The 12546-nt window shown below is 32.6% G+C and overlaps 1 protein-coding gene across 3 annotated transcripts in view; it reads right to left on the bottom strand.

Annotated features, from left to right (window-relative positions):
• LOC139522824 (uncharacterized) overlaps window positions 1–12546 on the bottom strand; it is a 43498-nt gene that overhangs the window by 7200 nt on the left and 23752 nt on the right. For all 3 annotated transcript variants that reach the window (XM_071316387.1, XM_071316388.1, XM_071316389.1), the window contains 4 exons: window positions 11478–11556; window positions 4875–8582; window positions 4123–4320; window positions 2670–2879 (listed from right to left, as the gene is read on the bottom strand). In XM_071316387.1, the coding sequence (XP_071172488.1) occupies window positions 2670–2879; window positions 4123–4320; window positions 4875–8582; window positions 11478–11516 (4155 nt within the window). In that variant the 5' untranslated portion in view covers window positions 11517–11556. The remainder of the gene's footprint in view (window positions 1–2669; window positions 2880–4122; window positions 4321–4874; window positions 8583–11477; window positions 11557–12546) is intronic.

Here is a 12546-nt window from a genome sequence, read left to right as displayed (position 1 = left end):
CATAAAAATCCTAGCTGTTTATTGTGTAATAAAAACCTCCTATCCTATCTGACTAAAATGAAGGGCTTTCATTAAAAAGGTGAATATATCAAACAGAATATTCATTTTCATAAGTCAAAGACAAAATATGACAAAAAGACATCAAGCAATCTACAAACAACACAGAAAAGAGACTGACCATCATGAAAAAGACCAAGCACTGAACAGTAAAAATGACTTCTATTTATCAGTGGGAAGTAAAATTAATTAGTGCATTGGTTGTAGTTGATCTAACAGCAATTCCAGACAAAGGAAGATAACATCAAATTTTTCAAAGATAATTTTAACAATGACATCATTCTATTTTCAGAACAGATATTAGATTCCTGCACCTTGCAAAAGTAAAGTAATTTTCTTGACAAATGTTACATCATTTTGTGGCTTGAATATCTGAATATATAAATTTCTTGAACTGTTTACTGTTACTTTACTGAACATTCTTGCTACTTACAATTTTCTCCATTTATAATAAACTTGGCCCTTTAGATACAGAGGAAAATATTTTGTAAAAATTTACAAAAAATTACACAATTAATAAAAATTGGTAAAAAATGACTATAAAGGGCAATTACTCCTTAAGGGGTCAACTGAACATTATTGCTGTTTACAGTTTATCTCTATCAATAATAACATTCAAGATAATAACCAAATACAGCAATATTTCCTTAAAATTACTAATTCAGGGGCAGCAACCAAACAACAGGTTGTCCAATTCATCAGAATATTTCAGGGCAGATAGATCTTGACCTGATAAACATTTTTACCCCATGTCAGATTTGCTCTAAATGCTTTGGTTTCAGAGATATAAGCCAAAATCTACATTTTACCCCTATGTTCTATTTTTAGCCATGGACATCTTGGTTGGTTGGCCAGGTCAATGGACACATTTTTTAAACTAGATATCCTAATGATGATTGTGGCCAAGTGTGGTTAAAATTGGCCCAGTAGTTTCAGGCCCCTTCGGGCCAGGTGAGCTAAAAAGGAAGTTATCAGCCTTCCATCCAAGTATTTGATGAAATAACAAATAATTGTCGAGTTCAATACTTGTTGGAATTTTAGATAAGCCAAAACGTGTAAATTTAGAAAATGCCTGTAACATATACAAGCATCAAATACTAGTAACCTACCATTAAGCTGTACTACATGTATAAAACTGTTCAGATCTCTCAAAAGACGCACAATTTATTTCCTTATTCCTTAATGAAAATTTGTGTCTGCTAAGGTATTTTTTTTTAGAGAATTGTATTATTAAAGGGGCACTAGCTGTCAAATTCATGGTCACCGATTTGACTCAAGTGTTCATATTTTATCTATAACAATGTAAAACATTTATCCAAACTATCAAAAGTGTGAAATAAACACTTTACAGAGCATAGACTCAATAATATGTAGTTTCGTTTCGTGTGTATTTTAGTCTAGACTCCATCTAATTAAATATCGAGTTGACCTCAGATGACCATATAAGCGATGTAAACATAAATATACTAATGATTAAATATAAATAGATTAAGCCAACACGTGCATTTGAAATTTTAAAGGTCTGTTAAATTTTATTTCATAGATTAAAAATACATGTTTCTCATCGTTTTTACATGTAGAAGAAAGATTTTTAGTGGATCGAATCAGTCATTAAATGATTTACCTATGTTTCACTTTCAATGTTGACATTCCTGTCCTTAAAATAAACAGTACACATACAAAGCATGCATTGTCCATCTCTAGTTAAGGGGTTATATTGAAGTTCACATGAATACGGATTTAATGAGGTCGACTTATTCACTTGCAAGTGAATGATTTTGCAAGTAAATGATTCATTATCGCTGCTAAAAGCGAATTATTATTACACTATTTTACTTTTATTATTGATTGAACAAAAACAAATCATACTTTAGATTTTTATATATCTCGTAGCTAGTGCCCCTTTAATGTCTAGACCAATTAGGAATTATAATATAGACAGTTCTGTCTGCAATAAAATACAGGATTTATATGAGATAAACAAATATTGTCGGTTTATACTAAAAGAAATATTTAATATTTTATCTCAAAGTGAAAATGTATTACAAAATCATTGTTTAATGTGATGTTGTGTATGACATGCTAATTCAAAGAATAAGTATTCTGTGTCAAAATATATTGGTAATGGACCAGAACTGACAGGCTTTAGATAAATAAAAACTCAAATCTCATGGACTTTCAGAAACTCAGAATCAAAAAACAACAATATGACTTAGTTAAACTTAACATATGTTTAATACTCCATATCAAGATGGATTTTAAAATCCTATCTGTCTTCTATTCCATTATACAAATGTAATAAATAAGTAACAGGTTCTTTGATGTATATCAATTATCAACCATAGGTACAGCAGGTAAAATAGTGAAGGTTGAACAAGTACAGTAAGTTTAAAAACGTTTGTGTGCAATCATTATTGCTATTGCTGATCAATAATTAAAATGGTAATTCTTATTTTTCAAAAATCTATTCAAAAAGCAGTTTTCACAAAAATAAAAAAAATAAAAGTTTAAAAAGGCATAAAAATTTGTACATCTGATAGGGACCGATGGTTCACCATCACTCAAAAAAAGTGGTTCAGAAATGAAATACATTGTATGGCATGTTACAATACCTCTCTTTTAATGCTGTGATCTATATGAAATTCTTTAACATGTTGTTTTCTGGCCTCCTGACTAGCGAATAATCTTTCACAATGTCTGTACTGACATTTCTTGTATTCAAATACCAATTGTTTGTTTGTGTGATGTTCAGTCACATGGATTCTCAAGAGTCGGGCACATGTGAATGTCTCAGTACAGTTCCCAAACTTACATGGATAAAGCTGTAAATATCATTGGTCATTATTTAAATGCATCAATCATTCCATGGATAATGTTAGTTGGGCGACTAAGAATTTGAAAATTCCACATAATACAAATTTGTAGGCACTTTGACAAGAGATTACAATGAACAGACAAAATTAACCAAGAAAATTTATATGCACGCTTGCTTTCGTATGCTTGAATAAAATTTCTACAAACTTTAAAATATTATTGGGATTGGGGAATTCAGGCTTGATTTGATTTAAAAGAAAAATTCTGGCTTGCTGTTCTAGAGTTATGGGACTTTTAACAGTTCAGCTTAAACTGATCTAATCACAAACTAATACATGTAAACTAAGCAAAAGTTTCAAAGTCAATAGACCATGCCTAAGGGGGTAGGGCCAAATAATCTCCATGGCAATGAGATGTGTCAAAGCTTATACAACTGTTTACAAAATATGATTGACCTAGCACTTGTGCTTCCCCATAATATAGACCTTATAACAAACTAAAACATTGTAGATGCTGCTGCTGCCGCCACCAGAAACAGCATACATTTTTGTACCTATGTCTCACTTTTTTACTCTGTCAAGGCAAGACAATGAGAAACGAGAAACACTTATGAACCATATAAACAAGCAACAACCACTGAACATTAGGTACCGTACTTAGGACAAGTTGGTTTAGGCTCGAGGTGGATTTATAATTTTCAGGTTTGGCAATCAAGATCTAGAGTTACCATATGTGACTTTCAACAGTCATATTCAAAGCTAAGCATATCCTATTGCAAGTTGTTCTACTGAGTTATTTAACTATCTTATGATTATATACCTTCTCAACATTCTACTTTATCTCCAAGCAAATTCTTTGAACCTTGAAATTTTGGTAAAGCCTCAATTTAGCATGTAAACAAAAGTTTACATAATTATAAACATATGTACAAAGTTTTCATTTAATGTGACCACAACTTTATAGTAAACTAAGGTAACAAAATTCTTTTCAACTGATACAGGATAGACGAGCAGACAGATGGACACACTAACCAGTAAACAATATACCCCTACTATTGTAGGTAAGGCTTAAAACTGACATTAAATCTGATGGTTGAAGTCCCATAACTCTGAAATGACAAATCAGATATTTTTTTAAATCTTTCAAGACTCAATTGATATCCACTCTGGCTCTACTTCTCAATTATAAAACCTTTAACTAAAGGCAGTATGTTTATGATAACCCCAGAGTACATTACATGTTAAAACTTACTTTTTCCTGTACAACTGGAATGCAATAGTAGTTGAAGTGTTCAGTGTGACATGTGAACTGGAAATATGGTCCGGTCAAGTTAGGTAGAGGATGGTGTACTAGAATGGCATGCCTAGCTAGTGTTTGACCATTAGGAAAGGTAGCTGTGGTCATCTTCTCTCTCAAACAGGTGTTACAAACAAATAAAATACTTTTATTCTGAAAAATAAACAAAAATATATATTTTGACAAATCTGCATCATACAATGACTACATCTGGCAAATGAATAAGTCCAAAAATGTTTACTTTGTTTTTATAATATTACCGCCAGGGGATTATTTGCAACTTGACTTAATTCTAGTTTACACCGAAAGTGACTGAATAAGCATGACTAAAAGTAACGTAAAGGTAAAAAATTCAAAAAGCATAATAGGTTTTAAGAAGTCACAAGATTCTTCTTTTTTTCAAACTGATTTATTTCTGTTTCACGATCTTTTTGTACTACTGAATGATAATTTTGACCGAGTTTTATACATGAAGAGCAAAAACATCCTTGTAAAGACAAGACAATTATTTATAATTATGCTGAAGAAATAATGTTCTTGTCATAACCAGGATGCTGTTGTCTTTAAGTAGTTTGGATTAATGAGGTTTTGAGACAGACTCTGACAGTTCCAATTGTTTATCTATCCAGCTTAATAGAGCAAGTTTGTAGTGTACTGCAAGAAAATCTTGGTTCACTTGATTAATTCATTTATGTATCAACACTAACCTCTTTGTGACCAATGTCATCCTGAATGCTACCCTCTGTGCCATGTTCACTTTGTTGATTGGTCAGAAGTTCTGTCTCAGATTCATTTGTGACCTGTTCATCAATCTCCAGTTTGACAGAAAAAGCTAGCTTTTCAATTTCAGTATGATCTGTGGCAATCTGAAGTTCATGTTCTGAACTTGTACTTTCACTTAGTTCAATACCAGTACTCTGATCCATGATGATGTGAAGACTATTTTCTGAATTTTCGCTTTGTTGACGTTGATATGTAACTACAGGTAACGGAAGTTTATTCTCTGAATTACTGTCCCTCTGCTGACTACTGCTTCCGCCATATTCAGTATCCATGACAACTTCCTGTTTAGTTGGATGACTTAACTGTCTCATCACATGATAATCTGCAACAGAAGTTTTCTGTGGTTGGTTTTCTTGTATTTTGCCAAATTGTTCATTGATTGAATGTAGATATTGGACATCCTTGCCTTGTAAATGGAAGTTGGTGGTATCTTCCTGTTGGTATGACTTATATAACTCTTGCATGTCTCTGATATCACAAACTTTCTGTCTGTTTCTACGAGGTTTTCTCTTAGGAATGTGTATAGTATTGTCACCTTTTTTACTATTAGGAACGGTAGTTGACTGTAGACCATCTTTTATTGAAGAATGATAAATACTATTCTTCAAGTAACTTTGCTGATCCTTAGATTGTTGCATCCTGTCATCAGAACTTTTGGTATGACTATGTATTGGGGATACCATGCTCTCAGTTTGCTTTTTCACTTGTGCAGGTGCTAACAGAATTCCATCGTGACTATTGGATTTTTTATTTGGATCTGATAGATCAATAGGTAGCTCTTGACTGCTGTTATAATATTCTTCAATGGTTTCGATATCTTTTTGAATTGGATCCTCCATTTGATGTTCCACAGTTTTTGCTGAATTTAAGTTGTCCTTCACCTCTGTATTTGGTTTACCTAAAAGTGTGGGTTTTTTTTGAGTCGAAGCAATTTGTTCCATGCTATCCTTGGTGTCAACCAGATATTCCTTTGGATAACATTGTAGTTGGCTGTTCTTCTTGTCGACTTCTGGCTCACTGATTGGTCTTAATTGTTGATTGTCCTTAATTGTATCACTTTTTTGCTTTCTTGCAAAACACCGATGTTGGTTACCCTTTGTATCAGATGGTTGCTCTTTGGTATGGCACTGAGCTTTAATATTATTGGCATCACATGGTTGTTCAGTTGTATGGCACTGTTGTTGGCTGGTCTTGGTTTTATATGGTTGCTTAGTGATATGGCACTGTTGTAGGTTGTTCTTGGGATCAAATGGTTGTTCACTGGTATTAAACTGGGGTTTGTTTCTCATAGTATCATATGGTTTTCCATTGGTATGGCACTGTTGTTGGTTGTTTTGAACATCACATGTTTGCTTATTAGTTTGGCATTGTGTTTTGATGTTCGGGTCATCACATGGTTGTTCACTTGTAAGTAACGGTTGTTGGTTGGCTTTGTTGTTCTCAATATCACATGGATGTTCACTGGTATTGCACTGTTGTTGGTTGTTCTGAGCATCGCATGTTTGCTCATTGGTACAGGGCTCTGTTTTGATGTTCGGGTCATCACATGGTTGTTCACTTGTAAGTAACTGTTGTTGGGTGGCTTTGTTGTTCTCAATATCACATGGATGTCCACTAGTATGGCACTGTTGTTGGTTGTTCTTAGTATCACATGGTTGCTCATTTGGCTGTTGCTTGGCAATACTTTCATCTCTTGGTTGTTGTGGGGTGCAATTTTTATCATTTGATTGTTGTTTAGTGTTATTTTTATCATTCGATAGTTGTTGGTTGTTACTGTTGTCCCCTATATGTTGTTGGTTGTCCAATTGGTCAGTTGATTGAGGTATGGTGTTACTGATGTAACTTGATTGTGCCAGAATGTCATTGTTGCCAATTGGCTTTTGTTTGGCGTTACTGTTTTCGATCCTTTGGTGTTTGGTATAATTGTTGTCACTTTGTTGTGGTTGGATATAAGAGTTATCAATCAGTTGAATGCTGTTATCATTGACCAACTGTTCCTGGATGTCAAGGTCATTACTTGGTTCATGTTGAATGCTGTTATCATTGACCAACTGTTCCTGGATGTCAAGGTCATTACTTGGTTCATGTTGGTTGTTACTTGATTGAGTAGTAATGTTGATAATTGGTTTTAGTTGAAGGTCTTTGCCATCATTTTGTTGTTGTTGAATGTTTTGACTTTGACATAATTGTTGTTGAATATTACCTGCTTGTTTATTTGCCTGTTGGACATCAGTGCTGGTTTCTGGCTGTTTGACATCAGTGCTGGTTTCTGGCTGTTGGACATTAGTGCTTTTACCTGCCTGTTTAACATCAATTCCTGTTATTGCCTGTTGAACATCAGTGCTGCTACCTGCCTGTTTAACATCAGTGCAGGTACCTGCCATTTGGAGATCAGTGCTGCTACCTGCCTGTTTAACATCAGTGCAGGTACCTGCCATTTGGAGATCAGTGCTGCTACCTGCCTGTTTAACATCAGTGCAGGTACCTGCCATTTGGAGATCAGTGCTGCTACCTGCCTGTTGGACATCAGTTCCAGTTATTGTCTTTTTGACATCAGTGCTGTTATCTTTCTTGTTGACATCAATGCATTTTTCTTTCTGTTTGACATCATTGCTGTTATCTGCCAGTTGAACATCAATGCTTTTATCATCCTGTTTGGCATCAATGCTGTTATCTGCCTGTTGGACATCAGTACTGTTATTTTCCTGTTTGACATCATTGCTGTTATCTTCCTGGTGGACATTAGTATTGTTATTTTCCTGTTTGACATCATTGCTGTTATCTGCCTGGTGAACATCAGTATTGTAACATGCTTGTTGGACATCAATACTTTTATCTGCCGGTTGAACATCAGTTCCAGTTATTGCCTGTTGGACATCAGTGTTGGTATCTGCCGGTTGGGCATCAGTTTCAGTTATTGCCTGTTGGGCATCAGTGTTGGTATATGCGGGTTGGGCATCAATTTCAGTTATTGCCTGTTGGGCCTCTGTGTTGTTATGAGCATGTTGGACATCAGTGCTGATTTCTGGCTGTTTGACATCAGTACTGTTTCCTGCCTGTCTAACATCAGTGATATTACATGCCTGTTGGACATTAGTGTTGTTACCTGCCTTTTGGGGGTTAGTGCTATTGCCTGCCAGTTGTACATCAATTCCAGTTATTGCCTCATGGACATTAGTGCTGTTACCTGCCTTTTGGAGGTTAGTACTATTGCCTGCCAGTTGTATATCTATTCCAGTTATTGCCTCATGGACATTAGTGCTGTTATCTGCCTTTTGGAGGTTAGTACTATTGCCTGCCAGTTGTACATCTATTCCAGTTATTGCCTCATGGACATTAGTGCTGTTACCTGCCTTACTGTAAATGGTTTCCTCAGCATTTTTCCCATTCTGTTTACAATTTTTACTTATTGTCTGTTCATCATTTATTAATTCTGTCAAATCATGGTCCTGGTTTTGGTCACACTGCGAAGGTTTGAACTCCTGACCTCCATTCCTAGTATTGAATTTTATTTTGTCATCATCTTCACCAATGCCTCCATTTTCTATACATGTTTGACCTTTTAATTTGACTTCCTTATCAGTTTCCAATGGCAGCAAATCCTGATCTGAAGTGGTTTCCCAATGTGTTGTCTGAAATACAATATTTTTTTAAAATACAATTTACATGTATGTGTTATATTGTTATGTAGGAATATGTAAAAATACAATTTTAAATGTATGTATAATATGTTGTTACATAAGAGTATGCTACAATAATTTGTAACTTCTACTAATAAGTTGTAGTAAATATGAGTGAAATCAAAGCATCAAATAACAAAGTATAAAATGTAAGTTTTCTACATCATTATTCCCACGCTATAAATATATTGCCTTTACTATGATAATATTGAATGTGTATGTATGCACATGACAAAATTAACTGTTAAATAATATATTTCTGTAAATAGGACATACCAAATTGATTTACTATCTTTGGTGTTGCCATAACTATTTTTGAAACATACAGATAATAATATTATAATTAATTTTCTTACATGATGCAGACATAAAGCTAATTTGTTTTGGGTACCTTTAGAGTAAGGCATATATATCCATGATGTAAATATAGATATTTTACAATTTAATTTGGAAGAATTATATAGCAAATAAACTGTAAAACTAGAGATGTGATCTTATGATCACAGATACTCCTGCCTGCAAAAACGTAGAGATCGTGAGTTTGTTTAATAGTAGACCAAAACATTCACTTTAATTTCAATTATTTTCAAAAAGGGGTTCTTAGTTTATTATCAGAAAGCCATAACATTATTTAGTTTTCAAACAGTCAAGTATCATTAATCTGAAATTGTAAAAGTGAAAACAACAAAAATCAAACTGAACCAGCCTTAAGTAAAGTAACTAAAGACTATTGAATAATTGTACCTGTTAGTGACCTTCTGCTGTTGTTTTTTCTATGGTCGGGTTGTTGTCTCTTTGACACATTCCCCATTTCCATTCTCAATTTTATTCTATATTGGGTTCACATTTTTAACAAAAACAACAGTTCATGGCTCCTTAATAACATTACATATAGGTTTCATTATGATACGTTATTTCAATTGGCTAATAGCAATCTCGTGTCATTTTGAAATTAACATTCATATCAAAATAAAACGTAACATTCATGTTGACACAAGCATTTACAATAAAGTGCACAGTTTAATAAAAGAAAAACTTGATAGAAATCTGTTTACATGATCCGAGGCAAAAAATGTAATTACAATGTATAAGTATTGAATGCTTCTGTTCCTGGTCACGGCACCATAAAATATTGTGTAAAGTAGATAAATGCGTTGTGTATAGATCGTGTTCATTCAACATCTAGCCATTGCTATATAGGTGAAAGTCATAATACATAAGTGTCAGGTAGCAACACTAACATTTATGAAATCACCCTAAATTCCGGACAGCTTCTTTAAGTAATTTTTTAGGGTTATAAAAGCATTGACTGTGCACGCATTTTTAGAACTAAGTGCTTCTGCGCTTCATACAAAATGTACTTCGGTCAATGCTTATACACCCCAATAAATTTCCAAAAAGCATTCAATTCTTCAATATCATGCAATGCTAATTTTGTTGTTTTCTTAAATGTTTTATCCTTAAATTCAATTCTAAATGATTCATCAACCAAGATAATGTACTAATCTAAATTATTTACAAGAATAATATTACTTTTAAGTGTAAATTCATATAAAATAAAAAGGGAATGTGTCCATAGGACTCAGATGATACCCTGCTTGCGTATCATTTAATGTTATATAGGAACATAACTCAAGAATGGTAAAATGAGGCTACCAAAATTTGTCCATGATCTGAGTTTTGTTGTAATAAGTATTGAATATAAGTTTCATAACATTTGGTTGAGTCAAACTTAAGTTAAAGAACAGAATAGAAAAATTCAGCAATTTTTCCATTTGTAAAGAGGCATTACTCCAGAACCGTTAAAGTGACACCACCAAAATTCAAACTTGATCTGTATTTTGTGGTTATAAGCATTGTGTGTAAGTTTCATAACATTTGGTTGAGGCTAACTAAAATTATAAAATGGAAATGAAAAATTCAGCAATTTTTCCAATTTCAATTTTTAGGAGGAAAAAAATCCAAATATGTAACAGAAAAGTACATTGTATATTTAAAGTTTAACAGATGTGACATTAAAAATTTATTGTTAAATACTTGAAATCAATCAATCACCATTATTCCCTTACAGATGTAATACATATTTGAACTCAACATAACCAACTGAAAAATCTAAGGTCAACTTTTTTAACTTTTTAAAGGTCAAGGAACAGTAAATGGGCTATGTCACAGATTTTGGTAATATTTTGCATACACTCTTGGCTCGTTAATTTATATTTGAAAATTGAAAAAAAAATTATGCCTTTACCTCTTATATTTACTGAATATCAAAGATTGAATTCTTTCAAAATATGTGCCCATTGCAGAAGAAGGACATAGAATAGACAAAGTTCATAAATTATCTGACAATCATCAAATTTCTAATCCTTAATACATATTATGTCATAGATAATTATAAGAATCTTTTTCACTGATTTTATGTGCTTTCTATACAAATATTCATCTATTTCTTAAATTTTCAAAATGCAATAAATTCCTGTAGAAAAAAGGAAATGTGATATGATTGCAAATGAAACAACTATCAAAGTTCAAATGTAGTGGATATTAATCATTAAAGATATACATATACTATCATATATGAACAAACACTGACTCAGTTGCTCCTAACAAAACCTCAACTTTTAAGTCAAAATCAACATGCAATGCTATTTTAGAACAATACACAATTCAGTGTAAGACCAGATCGACCTAATTATTTCTAATACTGTCACTTTGAAACATCTACATCAAATAACATACAATTACATATTCTCTTTAAGTCTGAGGTAGTTTTTAGAAAAATCTGATAATATTGAATATTATTTTTCAATTGTTTGTAGCCTTGGTTACCAAACTAACTGTGCTTACCTCTGATGATGTGATTGTGTCATCAATGTCTCTGTTCATGTCAACAAGAACACTCAAATATAGTCACATCTAATAGTTCCTGAAATCAAAGAAATCAAATTAAGTTTTCAGTTTTTACTCCATTCAACTTCTAACATTTCAAAAAGATAAGTGTGGAAGTTTCTCGCTGCATTGAAGACCCATTGGTAGCCTTCCGCTGTTGTCTGCTCTTTGGTCAGGTTGTTGTCTCTTTGACACATTCCCTATTTCCATTCTCAATTTTAATTTTACATAGGTATATATTATTTACATTTGTTTTCTTATAAGTTTCATTTCTGCTTCATTTTCCTTTAACTTATATGTTTATATACTTTGACAACTATATTGATCAAGAAAACTTAATATACAGTAAAATAAAACTTGATCATGAGATCAGGTGCCCTTTCTGATTTTCTTAACCAATCATAGTTGACCTATTACTTACGATAGTAACCAACAAGAAACAAAACTTTAACATGCATGAAGAAACTGCTTTCTTCGTCTCATAGAACTATATATCAGACAGATATGTATACAACAATGTTAGAGATTATAACTGAGCAATAACACATTAATCACTGAACCATAAAATGGGGTCAAGGACACTTGATATCTGTTTTGATTGGATAAATTCAATTTTATGGTTGAAGATTAAAGTCATTGGCAACAGCATTTATTTAAATAGAATTATTTTTGAAATTTTCAAGATATTGTACTAGATTGTTTTTGATAAGTTAGTACATTTATACCATCAAATGGCATAATTGTCCCCACTGCAAAACAAAACCCTGTTTTATTTGTCTATATTTATGTAAAACGTATTAAAAATTCTTTAAATCAATGAACACTGTATAGTGTGTTGGCAAAATCAAACAAAAATGGTTTAATAAATTATCTTTAAATTCTCATTCCACTATAACCAATCAATAAATAATTCAGAAAAATGAATATGTTAGTGCCAGCTAAAATATCTATTTCAATCATATCAGTTAACACAGGGAATAAAAAAATATTTACAAAGTGAAATTCTTTTGTGAAAAAATAATAACAA

The sequence above is a fragment of the Mytilus edulis genome, chromosome 5 (genome assembly GCF_963676685.1).
Source record: "Mytilus edulis chromosome 5, xbMytEdul2.2, whole genome shotgun sequence".
NCBI lineage: Eukaryota > Metazoa > Mollusca > Bivalvia > Mytilida > Mytilidae > Mytilus > Mytilus edulis.
Note: the sequence above shows the minus strand (reverse complement) of the source record. Positions and strands in the feature narration are given on the sequence as shown.